At 39.8% G+C, this 19,561-nt stretch overlaps 2 protein-coding genes and 1 pseudogene across 7 annotated transcripts in view; 1 reads left to right on the top strand and 2 right to left on the bottom strand.

The window, feature by feature from the left end:
- The window catches only part of LOC145450005 (peptidyl-prolyl cis-trans isomerase pseudogene), a 430,289-nt pseudogene that overhangs the window by 226,014 nt on the left and 184,714 nt on the right, over nt 1-19,561 (top strand). Inside the window, exon 4 of one of the 3 annotated variants that reach the window (XR_013918399.1) lies at nt 1,969-2,405. The exons of the other annotated variants lie outside the window; for them this stretch is intronic. The product of XR_013918399.1 is annotated as a peptidyl-prolyl cis-trans isomerase pseudogene, transcript variant X3 (transcript). Of the gene's footprint in view, nt 1-1,968; nt 2,406-19,561 lie in introns of those variants that run through there. 3 annotated transcript variants of the gene reach the window in all.
- The window catches only part of LOC145450002 (uncharacterized), a 245,823-nt gene that overhangs the window by 127,806 nt on the left and 98,456 nt on the right, over nt 1-19,561 (bottom strand). The window lies entirely within an intron of this gene.
- The window catches only part of LOC145449997 (uncharacterized), a 127,168-nt gene that overhangs the window by 74,597 nt on the left and 33,010 nt on the right, over nt 1-19,561 (bottom strand). Inside the window, exons 3-9 of one of the 2 annotated variants that reach the window (XM_080328441.1) lie at nt 15,819-16,013; nt 7,925-8,091; nt 4,188-4,320; nt 4,011-4,121; nt 3,528-3,613; nt 3,199-3,466; nt 2,055-3,137 (exon numbers count right to left, since the gene is read on the bottom strand). In XM_080328441.1, coding sequence (XP_080184567.1) covers nt 2,884-3,137; nt 3,199-3,466; nt 3,528-3,613; nt 4,011-4,121; nt 4,188-4,320; nt 7,925-8,091; nt 15,819-16,013 — 1,214 coding nt within the window. In that variant the 3' untranslated portion in view covers nt 2,055-2,883. Of the gene's footprint in view, nt 1-2,054; nt 3,138-3,198; nt 3,467-3,527; nt 3,614-4,010; nt 4,122-4,187; nt 4,321-7,924; nt 8,092-15,818; nt 16,014-19,561 lie in introns of those variants that run through there. The other variant, XM_080328442.1, reaches the window with a different exon arrangement.

The raw sequence follows: 19,561 nt of genomic DNA, 5'->3' as shown, positions 1-19,561 counted from the left end.
AACTTTAAAGTTGCGTTAGATCTACCCGAAATGGAAGTAGATAATGCAGTTCTGGAAAGTATACAAATAATAAGTTTTAAAAAGTAGATTTGTTGAGGTGTTGCGTAGGCCTTCTTAGCGTTTAATCATAGCTGGTGGTCAAAGTAATTATTGTTTGCACTGGAGTTGAAATAGTTGCAATTGCAACGCCTTGAATTTCTACTGCTGTACAATTAGCCATTTACCAAGCTTGTAAAATTCACTTCAAAATGAATTAAAAAGTTCTAAACGAAAATTTTGTGCTCTATTCTATCCCAAGGGTTGTTAACCAGGGCCCGTAGACCCTTTTGTGGTACGAAGCACCACATCAGAGGGTACGGTATTCATCGTGGAATTAGACCTATATGCTGTGGTTCTCGTGCTATGCGCAATTTTATGTGAATTGACTATCTGATTTTAATATAGGTACCATCAGAAATTGTGTTGAAAATAAATTGTGGGCTGCTAGAAATCTTTTAAGTAGCATGAAGGGTACGATCGCTAAGGCTAAGAAACAATGCTGTTACTATGGCTAAAGTTGTTATTGATATGTTCCAATAATAATCGAAGGCAACATCTAATTCTGAATTAATTTGACTTCGGTAATGACAGTAGCAACAGCCTACTTATCACGACTATATCAAAACCCGGATTAGGCTACATCGCTCAAATGCTCAAATACCAGATCAAATCTCAGTAGATTTTAAAATACCCCACAAAAACTGTGACACATCAATGGTCCACCAACTGCAATATTATAACCAAGAGTTTGACGATGTCATGATGCATGATATTGCATTATCTCTATAACTCATTATTTTAACAAATTATGCCCAGCACAAAAAAAATTTTATTGAAATATTCAAAACTGTGATTTTTTTTCGTGTCAAACGTGAATGATATTATAGTAAATTACATTCTCGAGATGTTTGTGGAATGCTTGTCTGCAAGCTCCCGTCAAATAAGGCCTACATGGAAATTATACATTGAATATCCTTATCTTGCTGCGTCGTCAAAATTCTGGAAAATGACTTGCGGCCACATTTGAATTTGAAGCCTCTGCTCTATATGATGTGACAACATTAAGAACAAGGAAAAGTTGAAATATCGATCTCCTATGCGTCTTCAAAGAAGATGAATACCGGCTCTACATCACATCGAAGAAAGTTTTTCAGATTTAAGATAATTCCTATTTCATTGTACTTTGAGACAATACATTTGTCATTGACACGATCGTGCGTAGCTACGTCCTACATGTGCCGTGTTCTGCGATATGACCAATCGATGTTTTTAGGCCTCGCAGTGGTACATAGAATCGGAATTCTAAATCTTGTTGAGTACAATTTATGTACCCTAAAAGATCATCTGTTTCGACTTATCGTTACTCTATTCAGATCCGTGGCAAGCCCTAGTTGTAGTAGGTGGTTAAGTTCGAAATGAAGGTGGTCAAAGTATTCATCGCGTATTCCAAGTGTCGACACGGTCAAAATATGGAGACTTGAGGAATGTCGTAGTTGTATGCTTTTAAACAGAGATAAGGAAAGTAATCATTTTCAGCACTCAATTAGAAATATTTGTAGCGTCAGTAGTCTAGTACAAGTAAGAGTAACGCAATGTATTTCTACTCGGGTTCAAGCACTCAAGCAGCGATATACACGGCTTATCAAAACTATTTTAGGTAAAGTAGAAGTTCTGGAAAGTACTGAAGTATGTACTTGAGGTGTTTCCACAATTTAATTTGATTGACGGGTTGCATACTCCGTATCACTACGTCAGAAGCTTCCCGCACTCGAGTAGACGTGGTAGTATCGTCATAAATTATCACTCAGCACAAGTAGAAGTAGCGGTAGCGGATAACAAGACATATCACAATTAATGCACGAGGAAATAGAAATTGAAGCCCTGACGCAAATTCCAAATGATCTGCTTACATTGTTGTATATGTTTCAGGCAAAACAAAGACCAAGAAGAAAACTGTTGTTGCAACCAAGTTTATTGCGAATACGCGCTCGCGCTCTTAACATGATGCGGTGCAAATGATGCATCGTTTTATCATATGCAATGTAAATTATTACTTATGATTGCTTCATGCTTTTCCCTGTTTTAGTTGTATTAGCAGTTGTACTTTTTCAAAGTCATGTGACACGTTTATTTCTAATTTCATGATGCACTTCAATTGAAATGTTTGTAATGGTAATATAAAATTGACTTAGAACTTGCTGTTATATACAAAATCCCACTGACACATTTCTTCGTAGTGATTTCCTGATCGATTTTTCACGTAAGCCTGAACTTTGTTAACAAGTAATAGTTCATTAGTTAATGTTGTACTTGTATTTTGCAATTATCGTTTTCCAGTAACCCAATATAAACAGTTCGTTAGTTTATATGATGTTGAATTCCATGTAATTGCACCAGGTGTGGAGGGGAGTCCTGATATGGTAATCCCGAGGAATAGAACAGGTGGTAAATGACATATCCATAGGGAGTCACGTCACGTCCACAGTAGGTCTGACGCATCCATAGGGAGTCAAGTCACGTTCACAGCAGATCCAATGAGTCCATATGGAGTCGCTTCACGTCCATAGTAGACCAACTCAGGAAGTGTTTAGGACGCTTCTAGTAGTCGACAAATCCACTCCAGGGAAGTAACACTGGGCGCCCTGCGGCTATTCCGCAGGAAGTCAACTGGAAATCGAGTGTTTGCTGGGTTGTGGCATGTACCGAAATTTGAACGCATATCAAGGCCAATTCAGCATTCCCTGAACTACTGAATATAGTTAATTAACGCAATGCGCTTTTGCAGTTCAAGACAGCCACGATTCAGAATACAAATAAAAAGACAGACACTTCATGAGTTGCATTTCAGGAGTTCGAAACATATTCGTATATAGACCGATTTGCAGTGAATGTCACAGTCTGATATCCATCTGCTTCGGTGAGCAATGTATTTTCCTGTATCGAACCGTCTCTCGAAGTTACAGGCACAACATTCATGTACTCCTGATTGCCCACAGGTTCTTTCGGAATTGCGTTCACTTCCTCATACACTCCCGCTGGGCAGTTACGTTGTACCTCGTTATCGCGTTTAGCTTTGTCATCTCCGGTTATTGGTTTTTCTAGAATGATATAGTTCCTTTCAAATGAAGTTAGTGGAATTAAAATCAAGTATCTCGATACCCTTGTTACGGCGTCTCCAATAAAAATATTTGATTAGACTAATCGTTATCAGTAGCATTGCTGATCCAATGACCAGTATGGCAACCATCGTGGAGTCCTCTGGCTTTGCATCCTGGACATCTTGCGTTGAAGTTGAGTGAGAGTTAGTTTCGAATGTAATGCCAACCACTTGCGTAGTAGTTGTCACACTCGGGCAAGGTGTGACATTGAAATGCTCAATTCTGCCTGAATAGTTTCTTCTTAGTCTCAAATCTGCACCTGTTATTGACTAATGCGGAACCATTTAAAGCATGGTACGACTTCTACGTAACAAAGGGATCTTCACTAACCATGTTAGGTGTGATCAATTGTCCAACAACACCATAGTTCATTTCGCAACATTCAGAAATAGTCACCGGTATTTTTTCATTTTCACCTGACATAGGAATACGCAGATCAGTTTAACAATATTAGCAATTAGCATCAAAATTTGATGTCTCTAACAAACGCAGAGACATAATGGTGGTATATCATACGCAAGTGTTTAATATAGTCTATCTATATGGTGAATACTGTAATGTATGGTCAATTTCACCATGCTACATCTCATTTTTTCGGACGTCATGATTGTTAACTTGCCACAGACTAAACAAGCTTTGTGGTATATTGTTTCATATTGACCGGACGAAGGAATGCAGATAGGCTTTATATTATCAACAAATAACTTGAGGCGATGCATCATATGCAAGTGTCAGAGATATGTTAAAAACAATGCAATCAGCAGTCAATTTTAATCCGCTGGGTTCACATGTTTTTCACGTTATGTTTATTACCTTGCCACAGACTGAGCATGCTTTCTGTTGATGCTGGATTCGAATAGAATTTGATTGAGCCACTCTTGAAGTAGCATAGTGATTGTAATCCTCCAGGTGGATATGGTCCAACTGAAGACGTATCAGCCATTGAAATCATGATGAAGGGCGGTAAACATCACGAAACAGTATACTCACATGATATGTTAAGTATTGATGTAGACAGATATGGACCAAATAACGTTGTGTATCGATTTTTCAAATAGCACGAAATGTTTGCCCCATTCATATTTGGATGAAGATTTATGGTGGTGTTGGTTACATTCTTTTCCTGTGAAACGGATATCGTTAACTGGATGTAAGTACATACGTTCTCGCACCGCTAAGGCTGTTTGTCACACGGTTCCCAGTCACAAGATATTCTGCGTGAAATTAAAAGTTCAATAAATCACGCCTATCCTTGATTGTTCCAATATAAGTATTTGACAGTAATTTGTGCAACAACCAATATTATCGACGAAATGCATCCAGGAAGTTGAAAAAAGTTTCACGCTCTGCACGACTAACGAATTCCAACATAACACCAGCGATTTCGGTGTGCATATAAGCTTGTGGGGGCGTTCTGCTGCGACAATTAGGAACTACATGCGTACGGTAGTTTACAAGAAAACATTGATGGCACAGAACGCCACAAGGGTTGTCCGCAAAGTCTCCCGGTAGCGAATTTAAAATGGATATTTGACTTCCATGTGGGCCATTACGACTGTTTTAAGACGCGGCAGCAGCGCAGTGTCGTAATTTGTCGTAATTACAATTATGGTAGCTTTTAATTTTTGTAGGTTCACCGGTCCGCAAAATTAGTGTTGAAGTTTTATCGGTCAGCGAGGTTGAGAAACACTGCTCTACAGTATTCGTGCAACCACCATAAAGTCGCATTTTGATACGAGAATACGCAATTGTGACGTCATTTGGACAAAAATAAGTGGCGCGTCGTTCAGAACGGACTTTTATACGATATAGCCTAGGGTTGCCATATGTCCAGAATTTCCCGGACATGTCCGGAATTTCACTGCTCAAACTAGCGTCGGGGAGGAATTTCTAAAATATATCAAATGTCCGGAATTTTGAAGACTTGAGGTAGGTTCATAACTTTTTCGTAAATCAGCATAAAAACAATATTATTTGGAATATTTATGCTGATGGATTATCTTATTGTTCGCGCTGCGTGCGACTTACTATCATAACAAGTGATTTTAATATGGACACGACCTCCCACGCAAAATCTGCAATAAAATACAAATAAAAACAACCTTCATTTACTAGAATAATCCTAATTGTAATCGCAATTATAGGATAACGGTATATTCCTAGAGATCGTGAAGGGCGTTAAAATGCTTTATTCAAAGATAGTGGTTGCAAACAAGAGGGGGGTCGTTTGCCTTTATTCTTGGGTTTGCGAAAATGTCTAACGTAATCAGCTTCCAAAATAGACCGTCGTAAGTCTGGGCGAAGGTACTGACTTCTTTCAGTAATCAGCTCGTCAAATCTTGATCTGGGCCACGGAACATTTTCAAGTTAGAGATGGAGTCGCGACATAAAAGGTTGGAAACCACTGGATGTGGGGTGTTTATAAAGCTCCGTGGTGCGCACCGGCATAAGGCTGAGAAACAATTTTATCCGTAGGACATGAACATGACTTAACGATGTGCAATTACACTCCCTGTATTTTCGAACTCATCATCCTCCACCAGCTTTACCGCTCTGATCATGTGGGTGGAGAGTAGTATCCATATAGGAATAGGCTATATCGAACGACCAATATTATTGACAGAATTCATGCAAATAATTTAACGACCAGATGCTTATAGAAACCAGATTCATATAGCAAGCAGGAAGTTGCATCGATTATCCTATAGTGTGGGCTCGAAATCATTGTTTATTTGGGCGGGAGGGGCTGAAAGCATGTGCTTTCGGTCCCGGTTACACAACACACAGCCACATACTCCTGAACCGAAACATGACCACCTCTGGTCTATGAGCAAAGCTTCGCTAGTGTGACGTCATAAAACATTTTAAAATCCACTAGTAGGCGCTAAAGAGTGTCCGGACTTTGGGTTGCTGGAATATGGTACCCGATTTTGTCACGAGTAGCCACTGCACACACACGCACATGTCTAATTTTACGCGCAAACTTCTCCACATGGAAAAGACACACAGTTGACTACATAAACTCGACCTTGACAAGATTTATTGTAAACAAAACGAAAGGAGCAGCACGTTGAAATACTTTGTTCATTCACCAATCACCATGTTAACCAATCACTCGACTGGGTAAATAGTGATTTCAAAACACGAAACCTTGGAAATAATTCAGAAAATTCTGCATTACTGAAAATATTTCATTCCTGTGCCTTGGAGTCGACCTTTATCAATATACATTAGCCCAAGCTTTGTCTACAAAAGGAGTTCGTGTATACACTATATACCAGTGGTCGGGAACCTTTTTCCGCCGAAGAGCCGTCTTGAGCCAATATTTCTAATTGTAACTCCCGAAGAGTCATACATGTGAATCAACTGTTACGTCGCAATTGAAAATTTGTGACATATGGGTACGACTAATATATGTGAGTCGTAGTGTGCTCCATATTTTCTGCCCACATGCGTATGGGGAGCCAAACGTGGTCACTATAGCAGTACCTGCCCACTGCAGGACATGATACGTCAGTGACGTGCTGGGGTGAGGGGAGGCAAGTGCGGCAGTGCCTCACATGTCGTCAGGTATGAATGAGGGGAAATTGTGAAACCTTCAGTGATTTTATTGGTATTTTTATCGATGTTCATGAATGATTAGATTTTAAACATTTCTATTCCCAAAATCACAGAATTTTCATGTTTATTGTTCGTAAATAAAGTGCGAAAGGATAGTTAAGGAACAGATGAGGCTCAGACGGGGCAAGCCTCACCAGTGATAGATCAACATGTCGTAAATACCTTAGAATTTATCGTCACTGATATTATTCAAATGAAATTGTCCCGATGATCCCGAAAATCAAAATATTGATCGGCTTCTAAAATATTCGACATAGCATAACACTACATACCTACATTTTATGACGGTTCTAGAAAGCTACTTAAATGAACAATCAAGAACTTGAATAGGTATGGCGTTGTTTTTAAATTGAATTTGTAATTGTTAATTTCACTTCCAAGGAAGTTCATTTATCGACGAAGATCAAGACGACAATGTGTATTTGAAAACCGAATTGTCCTACAAGCGTTGCTATGTCAAGGTATCAATCAAGGTATCGTGCAATCCAAGATTCCGAGGCGCGCGATGGCGGGTAAATCGAATTTGCTAGTGGTGTTGGTCGCCGGAGCAACAGCAACTTGAATTTGAGGATTTTGAAAAGGGGGTACGCACCACTAACCCTGGTTACCCCACAGTCTTTACTTCACAAAGACATGTTTATGCTGCAACGAGAATAATTATTAAGGCCGTCATGAAAATTTACTAACAAGTTGCTGCAATATTGGTAAATTGATTACATAATTAAAAATTTGTCAGAGAGCCATATCTTATACCCAAAAGAGCCATATATGGCTCGCGAGCAATAGGTTCCCCACCACTGCTGTATACTATCTTAAATTAGTACATTGAACGCTCTCTTATTTGAGATTTCATTCCATGCTGGTGACGTCATATTTTGTGATACGATTGTCGATATACAATGTTCTTTCCAATTCTCTGCTGGTAGCTGACGATTACCCTTGACGAGTGTCAGTCGAAAATATTCGAGTTCATTTCAATATGAATATACTATTCAACTGTATATTGAATCTCTATACCTCCAACAGGTTCCAGAAAATATTTAACATTTCATGAGAAATTTGCGCAGCGTTGGTGTGGCACAACGTACAGTCTTGATTAAACAAACCATCTCTTTCTGATGTAGAATCACCACGGGAATACTTTCGCCTGGGCTGTCGTCATGCCGTAAACATCGAAAAAATGCTTCATTACTCGCATTGCTTGATTGATCGAACTCCAAATTTATTGTTTTCGTGTACGGTTTGTCGTTAATGTGAAGTTCCGCAGGGATAGCTGAAAGTTTCAAATAGTTATGAAGGAGTGGCTCGTAACCTTTACAAACTCGCGGAGCACTTACGCTAATCTTCCAGCCTTCGCGGAAGCCCAAAGTTTCGCGGAGTCATAAGACATCTACCTCAACACACATCTAACTGCACTTCTAATACATCACTATAGATTACTGGCGCACAAAATGACCTGTGCATCCACAGAAAGTTAATAATGAATAAAATAAAACAAATAGAATATAATTTTCACACAAAATGAAAACATTATATTGTTTATTTATTGCAAATCAGTGTGAAGTCTGTTATTCCCATTCAGATACCAGTTCAAAAATGCGAGTCTTCACCTTGGAAACTGCCATCGTATTGTTTAACCGAAATGCAATCGTGTGATACCAATTGCTTGATTATAAATGAGCGTATAAATATTGGCGTGGCATTGTCATTGCAGTAGGACCGCGTTTCGATTCCAACCCCGAGATTTCCTGCGTACGCCACTGCACCCGGCGTAACCTACCACCACAACAGTCCCAATTCGACTACTGATCAGACATGGGGTGATTACTTCATGATTGTAATCGATTGCGATTACGATTACTTCTGAATGACGCGATTACGATTACGATTACGATTACAGCAAAATCAGGAAGTAGTCGATTACGATTACGATTACATTGGAAAAGTAATCACGATTACTCACGATTACATTTATTTTGCATCTTGGAAGCTATGTTAGAAGCCAATATATGGATTGCGCTGAAGAGGCCTAATAAGATAACAAACTCCCTTTAAAAGAGATGCGTCATTTGCTTGTTATGTCATAATGTACCCATTGCCCATTTCTATGGAGTTCAATTTATCGCGCCCAATAATTTGCATTCTTGCCAGGGCCATAATTGCCGCACCCTTAATTTCCCAATAGGGTGGGGAGCGAGCTCGAAAAAGGGGACTGAAAAAGTATTTCGTAAACCAACATAAGTTATAGAGTATTTTCGAGTGATCTAATTAACTTGAAAATCCTCTCTAAATCAGTGATTCCCAACCGCGGCTCCGAGCTAGCCTACTTGCGGCTCCCATTGACGTTGGAAAATCCAACAACAATATTATAAAATCAAGTTAGAACAAACAAAAAAATTGATATTCAAAAATTACACTTGCTTGGCTTGGAATCTGGAGTTTATAATTAAGGGTGGAGACCAATTCCTTTGCTGTCGAGTAGCGATTTTCTACTTAGCAACGATTTCGTTACTCAACTCACGTCAAAAAGTATGCTCACACTCAAATGCGTTTGGATCGTCACTCAAATTTAAGTATGCTCATCATCAGACTAAATTAAGTGCAGGTGGTGTTGCAACACGTTTTACAACGCTATCTGACCATCAAACCAATGGATCATTTGACTTGATTGTTAAGTTCAACGGCCGCATTGACGGAATGAATGCTTTTTTCCCCATGATGAAAATGTTTTCATGTCCTATTGTAGTTAATGTGGCCACTGACCATGGTAATTTACAAGTTGAGTTGCTATAGACATGCAGTCAGATATAAAGACATGACAATTTGTTTGTGCGTCTCACGAAAGTTTTTCTTCTAGTCTGCTACGCTTGAGCCACTACAATATCGTTTGATTATAAAACAAACCAAGTGGGCCGTGCTACAATAAGTCGGCAGATACGGAATCAAAAATGCAGAAAATCGGCCTGGTGTAACTGACCGTTGTAGTCGACAAACACCAAGATTACCTCAAACAAACAAACTCTACAGGTAAATCTGACCATCGGGGGCTGAGCAGGGATTAAAAATCAATAGTAATATAATGCAATTTTCGACGAAATTCAGTCTTCAACTTGCGATTACCAACCTATGGCGGACGACTTGCTGTTTTGGTCCTGATTCCATAGCTACAACTCATGCTAACATATATAAGCCCATGACAATGGCGGCAGGTCCCAATGTTGAGTAAAGAATTGTGAAATTACGATTGGCGCCCTTTCAAGTAGAGTCATATGAGAATAAGACGAAGCGAACATTAAATTCTGCCTTCAACTTAATACAGATATTGTACTGCAAGCTGCCGTTACGAGAAACGGCAAAAGCGGCTCGGTTTTGATATATATATATCACCAGCTGTTGATTTTTACTGCTTCGTTGTGGAAATCGTAATGTTTTATTTGACGGGTACAAAATTTCAAATTTTGTCCGGTGTACGTACGTTAGGGTTGTTCAGAATTGATCGACTTTCAAAAAGTCTAGGTTTTCAGTCCGTTTCCCATGCCTTATACCTTAAAAACAAATTCTGGCTACTTTTTTTTGTAATTCACCCCCTGCATCCGTGTGCATTTTGCCGTTTTTTCATGCACCAAAAAAATTCTTCGGAATTTGGGGATTCCCCCGTTGTGAGTGACTCGACAGCATTCACATGTGTTCTCATTGACGTAAAGCAGATGTTCTAGCGTTAATGACGCGCTAGGCACGGCAGTGAAATGGGGATCATTGATTAGTCAGGTGTTTTGCTGCTTTGTTGTTGAAGAACTGTGTTTACGATTGAGGTGCAGGACTTACCAGGTAGCTTTTTGGCTCATGCTGTTAGCGAGTCTAGCGCAGGATTAGTGATTATAGTATTGTAGCAGTATTGAATTATTCGATCTAATGGACCTGATACTCTTTCTTGTCTACTGGGATAGAAAACAAAGCTTGTAAATGTCTTTTACAGTGACTGTGGAAAACAGCCAATCGGTTGCTCTGAATTTTATGTTATCTCCTAAGATTGCAGTATACTAGTAGGAGTATTTCCAATTTAGGAATCATTATCTTCCAGAATCAATAACTGGGTCTAATCCGACTATTCTTGCTCAAGTTGTGCAGTATGTGTTTGACCTAAGAGAACTGAAATGTTTCCAACTATTCTTTGCTACTTGACTGAGTTGATGTATATTTATTTTTCTAGGATTAGCTCTAGTGCGAAATGTCTAAAAAAAAAAGAAAATTGCCATCTAGTGATATAGTATCAAAGAAAACTAGAAGATCACGGTCGCAGACACAGCATTTCCTAGCTGTGCCATCTGAGGAAACATTACGGGATCGAAGCTGCTTACTCTTAGGAAAGTTATGCAGTATGTGTTACACCTAAGAGAGCATTCATATGCAAAAAATGAACCAGAAAATTTACACATCCAGGACGTAGGAGATGAAGTACGGTAATAGGTTTTTGGTTCCTGGCTGCCACAAAGACCATCACACAAGTCAATGCCATTGAAAGATTAGAGACAGTGTGAAAACAGAAAACAAATGGCTGTCACTAAAGGAAACTGCAGACCAGCAATATGTATCAAGAAAACAAAGCGACATTGAAGCCAAGTTGAGTAAGCTATGGGCACAGAGGAGCTCCTGACGCGATGACGACAATTGAAGCAAGTACACTTCTCTCCAGCGATAAGAAACATGAATACAAAACATTTTATCAGGATCAAAAGGGTCCGTGATTAGCAACGATTGGTGGCAAAGATACAGTGTTGAAAGTGAAAACCATGCAACAAAAGAGACGGACCATGAGTGCGAGAGAGTGCACCAGCATCAAGTAGCGAAGGTGAATTTACAGAGAGCTCATCTATATCTTCGTAGGTAGCTGACACTTCCCACAGCAGTGATTTCGAAGTGGCGCAGTCGACATCGGGTCATTCCTTTAAATTTGTGACTCTAAAAGCGCCTGTAAACCTGTTCAACGACAAAGACATATGCCAGGTTTCTGATCGCTTGAAAGTCAGCGATAATGCTGCTACCATGATAACTGCAGCACTGGTTAAAGCTTGCGATGGTGACCCTAATGACTTTCATCTTTCAAGATCTGGAACCTATCGACGACGCATTGCAAATCGTTTTAAAATTTCTGAGTCTATTGTTGAAAAAATAGCAAACGTTCCACCAAAGCATATCACATTGCACTGGAATGGAAAGCTCACTAGGAGTCGTTTAGGAGAGCAATTTGAGGCCTTGGCAGTGCTGGCATCGTCTGCGTGTTCCAACGCATTTGAGAAGGGCAAACTTCTTGGCATTCGAACTCTTGAGAGTGCTACAGGAAATTACGGGCTGATCTGTCATTTGAACTGCTGGAACTTTATAATTTAACAAAAAATGTCAGAGCTCTTGTGCTTGACACAACATCCTCAAACAATGGAAAAACTAAAGGTGCTGTTCTGTTACTTGAAGAATTGATGAACAGGAAAGTTTTCTACAGTGCTTGTCGCCATCATATTCATGAACTAGTCATCCGGGAGATCTGGAAGTGAAGTGTTTATTTGGATCGGCGACCACAGGCCCTGGATACACAGATTTTAATACCTTCCAAGAAGTGGAAAGATATTGATCAATTAAGAAGCTCTAAAACACTTCAGTTTGTTGAAGGCAGCGGGTTGGCGATGAAAACTGATGAAGCAAAGCAAGAAATAATTCCACTGATTAAGCCATGTAATGGAAAGCAGAAAGAATTCTTGATAAGAGGTGACTACAGAGACTGTGCAACAGGCGCCTTGGTGATTTTTGATGACCAATATGTTGATAATCGTTTTCGCAAGTCTGGTGCTACTAATAGCACTGGATGGACGAGTCAAGTGCTATACTGTCAAAAAATGTTCATGTGGAGTGAGCAAATGGGCTATTCTGAAGAGTTCATTAGAAACTTGGTACGAATGAATATTGCCCAGTTTTATGTCCCAGGTTGAAAACTGGTATTGCATGTGACGCACAGAGTAATGATCTCAAATTCCTTCATGACATGACAAACTTTACATCATGTGATTTCACAGTTGCTGATGTGGCATATAAAAAGATGTGAAAACATCATTGGCATCTCACCGAGGAAACGGTGGTATCTACAATGTTCTCGGCTAAACCAAAAATTCCTGACAAAGTGAAGGAAACGATTGCTGCTAAATTGCTGCAAATGCCAATTCTTGAACAATTTCGCTGAGGTATACCTCTGTGTCTAATCTCTGACTCTGTCTCTGAGTCAATGAGTATGGTTGATTTAATTGGACCGGAATCATGGTTTCTATTCGATGCTATACATACCGAACATGATTAGTTGAGTCTTCCAGTTTCGGAATGGCATACTGATCCGCATTTCGTGACTGCTCAAGAATTTGTGAGTACCGTAGTGTTGAAGTAGTTAAAGACGCAGCAGAGCGTTTGGTAAAATTGAATACCGACTTTGATGCTTTAAAAACAGTTGACAAAGAACAGCGGGCGAGCCTCTTACAAGCCGTGGGAGATCGCGGGAACAGATATGCCGATTTCTCTAAAGCAACCATTTCATCCACCTGATTTAAGTAGTATTTGCCAAGTTGATCTATTTCTTTTCCTTATTGTTTCGTTTCCTTCGAACAATGTGATGTATAAAATGTGGCTGTGAGTGAATGATACATTCACAGCTGTATTCTTGCACATGGTGATCCCGGAAATTGATGGACAATCTCGGGTAGGGTTGAGGAGTGTAGGATATGTGATCCAACCAAATGACTATCAGTCTTAGGCAGTTTTGAGGAGTTCTAAGGGAGTGGGGGACATGAAAATGGTGTCCCGAACCGTCAATACTTTCTATAGTAAGGTTATGTAGCACTCCAAATCGCAATAGATGCATAAACCCAGCGTATATATGACGTTCACTAGCCTAGTCCGAATGGCGACACTCAGATTTTAGGGGAATCCCCTATTTTTAGATGATATTCTTCCAGCTCAAAATGCACACGGATGCAAGGGATGAATTACGAAAAAAAGTAGCTAGAATATGTTTTTATGGTATAAGGCATGGGAATCGGACTGAAAATCACGACTTTTTGAAAGTCGGTCAATTCTGAACAACCCTAACGTACGTACCAGTGTTGGGATGACTCGAGTCATGACTTGACTCGAGTCACTTTTTCGTATGACTTGACTTGACTCGAGTCACTTCGCTAAAATGACTTGACTTGACTTGACTCGGCGTATCAGAAATGTGGATTGACTCGTGACTCGGAGCAAAATTCACGAGTCAATTTCAAGTCATCGAGTAATCGGTGTCGATAAAAATCACTATCTTGCATATGTTCGGATTGTTCGCGCAACGCTGGTGTAACCCGTGAGAGCGACCAATCATTCAATGATCGTGCGTTTTACTGAGCCTCCATTGTTCTCTCACAAATATATTGATCGCAAACGAAGTGATCGAAGCTTACAGCCTACGCTGTCGTAAACTATAGTATAGTAAAGTAATTTAATAGCAAAATGTCTATTTCTGTTCTGCGTTCTTAGCTTGACCAAACCTCTTGTTTTGTTGAAATTGAATTCGAAAATAGTTTACATAGTCCTCAACCATTGGCGCAGGGTCGAATTGTATCATATCAATATGCAAAAAGTTAATGTATTGCATCTTATCAATTCGTTTCTTTAGTTTGGCTGGTAACTATAAACTGAGGCTGTGCAATTATATTATTAGTTCTACTTATATGTGAGCGATAGAGCGCCTTACTTGGGTGTATATTTAACTCTATATTCGTTCATCGGTTCAAAATCAATGACCACTCAATCTGTATTTCAGACAGCTAGCAAAATACAATGACGTAATCACGCCTCATACCTCGAAAATTCAATTTGACTTGAATTGTGACTTGACTCGTGACTTGACTTGACTTGACTCGACTTGACTCGAGTCACCTCCAAAAATCGACTGACTTGACTTGACTCGAGTCACCTTCGAAAATCGATTGACTTGACTTGACTCGAGTCAAAATGTGCAATGACTCGAAATGACTCGTGACTCGAAGGTAGTGACTTGATCCCAACACTGGTACGTACTAGATAGGCCTACTGCTCGCCAAGCAGCTACGGTCAAATTGCGTTTAACTAAGCATAAGCATAACCAAACATCAACCATAAGTTACTATTTGAAACTAGGCAGAGCGGAGATAAATTATACTGCTCCGAAGTAGTGGCGTGTGAAACGTGTTGATAACCTGATATACAGCACGGCGGGTGTTCTCACAATGACACTAATGTACGACGTACGTATATCGAATATCTATTTAGTGTGGATACTTCTTACACAATGACGCACAAAGCTAATAGGCTGTTTCTGACGTAATAATGAGTTGTGGCGTTGGAAAATCAGACGTTTGTGCTGTCACGAGCCTGGTATAATATCTCTTCCTTGTTCACGAATGTTCAGTTTATGTCATATAGTTCTTGCCAAAATAAAAAATAATTGTTCTTTCACAGAGAAATCGATTAGATATGGGAAGTAGTCGATTACGATTACGATTACTTCGGAATTTTTTCGAATGTAATCGATTGCGATTACGATTACTTGAAAATGCTGTAATCGTCGTAATCGATTACGATTACTAATCGCGATTACCCCATGTCTGCTACTGATCGGGCCTAACTACCTGCAACCCATGATGGCCAAGACGGGCGTATCATCACAAATCATATGTATGAGTTGAGTGCGACTCTTGAACTCTGTGAAACCCCTAAAACTGGCTCGCGGAACCCCTAGTGTTCAGTGGATCACCGGCTGAGAAGCACTGTTACAAAGATAGCCGAGTAGCTCAACCAACATTTTTGTAATGTCAAGGGTCACTAAAAGGACGCATTAAGGGTCGAATTTGGTCCATCATGAACTTTCGGAGTGCTGAGATACACTCATGTAACGGTCTCATACTTGCCGAATTATATTGGTTGGAAATTCACTCCATCTCTACTTACGGTAAAGACAGGTCATGTTACTCGCATATCTCCATGTAGCATCATCAAGGCATTGGGTTTGTAGCGCTTCACTATTATTGTTGAAGACAGCGCGTCCTTTATCGAACTTGTCACAAATGATCGTTCCTTCATCCAGATATCTTGCAATTCCCGAATTATGCAATTCAACACGGAATTCTGTTTCGTTCTTACAACCTAAATATATGGTAGATCATATCAGATGTATTGGTGTTATGGCAGGATCGAAGAATACGCATCCCAAGGCTGTGGTCTCAACTTCAATTTATTTCGCGAATCACCATCTAATAAATTTTATTGCTGTGGATCTTTTCAATTGAATACTTTTCTTTGTTTCGCTCTATTTACTTCCACGACGATTCATGTTCTTCTCACAAAATATTTCCCTGGAGACAATGTTCACTCAAATTCTTCACGAGTCCGCGCGCACTAACCACCTCACTGCGCGGTCGTAAGACTAAAACAGAAAGGTCATCACTTCTGCTTTTTGTGGAAACCACACATTCTTCTGTGCGCGCAGACTTTGTCAGCAGTGCTCGCGCGCAGCTTAGTAAGAACATTGCATGGAGTTGTCCCAAAACTTTGTTTGTGCCTCTATATATCAGAGGTTCTCAAACTTTTTTAGACACGCCTTCCTTTATGTTAGTGAAATATTTCGCGCGCCCTTGTCGTCAATCAGGATGCTAGCAATCTCAGCAGATAATTTGACGGCATGGAAGGTTTTACTGTTGATGAGAGAATTCTGAAATATTACATTTGGACTATGCATAGAGCAAAACTATGAATTGGAGATAAATCGCGCGGAGCGCGAAAAGAATTTTCAGTAGACCGCAGCAGATTTTTATTTGTGGATAATAAAATGACTAAATTCCGTCAGCCTGCGCGTTTGGCCCAAAAACAGGTGAGTCTATTTTTCGCACAGTCACTGAATACTCCACAACAGGGTCGGCAAACCCCGGCACGCGTGTCGCTTGTGACACGCGAGATGATTTTTCCTGGCACGCCAAATGATTTGACGCACATAACATTTTATAACCATGTTTTTGCAAAAAGTGGAAAAGATTATATTTAATTGTACAAATCTCGTAGGCCATACAAAATTATTTCGTAAATCATCGTGAAATAGAGACTTTTAATGGCCGATTTTATTTTTCTAGGAAAACTTTCCGCGCTTCTCTCAATTTACTGGAACCTGATTTCTTGATTATAATCGGGGACCAGCCCTAAAGATATAAACAAATAAATATATAAATATTTTTTTAATATGCATAATGTACAGAAATGAGTCCACCCGTAATAGCAATTATGAAAGACCGGCAATCAAATATCGTGTGAAACCATTTGTACGCTTTAGTGCAGAGGTCTCAAACACGCGGCCCGCCAGAGCATTTTGTGCGGCCCGCGACGACATATTCGATTTTTATTAATTTGACAATATATAAGTGGCTCATATATCTTTTCAGGTAATAAAGTGATAATTCCCTCTTAAATTGCTCAGAATGCCTTGAACTATTCATCAAACTTCACTATCACATGAATTGCAAATTATATATACCATGCAGTGGTAGATTCACTATTTCGCCACATTTCCAATTCATGATGACAAAACCTGACCCTTATACGATTCGTGACTGAAATTTGTGAGTTGGACTTGGACGCAACCTTTCTTAGAATTACTCAGACTCGGGCTAACTCGATAGCAAAATGAAAATGACTCGAGTGGACTTGGAGTGACTCGAAATGCCGTGAATTTGTTGGAATCTTGGACGCCACAAACCAATCGCGCACCAGGGGAATAGTAATAGATCAGGTCGCAGCTTGGTATTTTGCTAACTAAGCAAGTAGTTATGGCAACCATTGGCGACCTGTTAGTTACATGTTTGGTCGCTAAACCATGTTATTACGGCCACTTAAAGGAGTCGAGTACCGCAGTGGTACGCTCTAACGATGTACCAGCAATCGGCCGCTCCGCGTTCCGACATTTCAATCACTAGGACACATTCAATAATATATTTATATTATATTAATATTTTTTCTGCTCCTGTATTTGAAGATACTCGGCTATGAGATTAATAGCTTACTCATCAGAGGTATTCCCGAATAATGGATTGGAATTACAATGCTCAACTTAGAAATGTTTTGATATCAAATCAGTCTCTATTATCAATCTGTTAAATTGAAAATATTTATAGTAGCAGAAATTATAACCCGAGAGCTATATCTATGTCTATATCTTATAATTAATATATATCAAGTACAACAACAATTCTATTCAAATATAGTTATAAATGTGGTGATTCTAGTCGTGTCAGGCCTAAATTGATCCAAGAGTAAATCACATTTTGACGATGAGTGTTTACTGTCAGTCTGCTGGATCTCAGTATACTGATATACTGATATATACTGATATATACTACTCGCTTACTACGTCTAGTTCTAGTGACTGTATGTTATTATATAAGTCTGTGCGCAGCGTGCGAGAGTGGAGGTTACGCGTAAGTTCGTCGAAACGAAAAGACTTGCATTATCGGCATTTACGATGCACTCAACCCTAATGTTGTTTCTGGTAATCATGGTGTTCGTCGACTACAATGGTCATTTACACTAGGCCGATATTTCCTATTTTTGATTCCGTAACTGTCGCACGGCACACTTCTAGGCTTTTGGAAGACACCGCTTATGCTAGGGATATCAAACTCAACTTGCATGCTACCTCGTGCTCTTGCTTTTCTCCTGAATATTTCAAAGCATATATATATAACACGCAGACGTTAGGGTTTTAAGAGTAACTAGTCGCAACACCTTCAATCGCGAACGATGTAATTGGCAAAAACACGACGATTGTCCGGTTAAATGGTTGAATGTAGTTAAGAACCGCTAAAACAGTGGCGTTAACGACGATATAAGTTGGCATATTCTATGCCCCCTTTGATTTACTCGTAATCTGGCTTCAGCCCTGCATATGCGTTGTGAGGAATCATGGCCATGGAGGAATACAAGATATTTAATTTGAAACGCGGACGTTTGAATTTGGTTCATTATTAATAAACCGCGAGTCCGGTTCCTCTCATGTCAGGGGATCAATTGGGTCGAAAGTGACACAGCAGTGCGAACATAGATATTTCAATTATATATTTGTGCAACTAATATATTTCCTTGTAAACTACATAGAACGGCTTCGCATTACGTTGTCGCTTCTGTGAGTAACTACTTTTTCGTCCATATTTGAATAAATCTGTGTACTTGGTATGCACTTTCTGCCTTCTTGAGATTGGATGTCGGTTTCTCTGACTTGTTAATAGTTGCAAATAGAGTGACACCACAGCTGGTCGGGTTGTTATAATGGGTCCTGTAAACATGGTAGTATTTCCTTCAAAATATCTCAACATTTGATACAAATGCGCTGGAAGATAACAGAATTTTTCAATCTACTCGGGATCGCTTCGCATGCCGGAAGAAATCGTCCGGCGGGCCGTATGTTTGACACCCCTGGCTTATGCAGATGCGATGGCGAGGAGGAGCCTAGATAAACCTCCAACACCCAATGGTGTTGTAGATGTGGATTATACCACTAGGCTATCTCGCCACCTACTCAACCCTAAGGAATTGATATATCTTGGTAAATTTGGGGGGGGGGGCGGGCTTATCGCCTTGAAATCTTGCACCGTGTGTTGATTGATCAGAGAGAAGGCGGCGCCTGTATGAAAAAGCTGCTCTCAAATCCA

The sequence above is a fragment of the Botryllus schlosseri genome, chromosome 11 (genome assembly GCF_051294905.1).
Source record: "Botryllus schlosseri isolate E-star chromosome 11, Bs_hap1, whole genome shotgun sequence".
NCBI classification, from domain to species: Eukaryota; Metazoa; Chordata; class Ascidiacea; order Stolidobranchia; family Styelidae; genus Botryllus; species Botryllus schlosseri.
The sequence above is the reverse complement of the archived record's forward strand: the minus strand, read 5'-3'. Positions and strand labels throughout refer to the sequence as shown.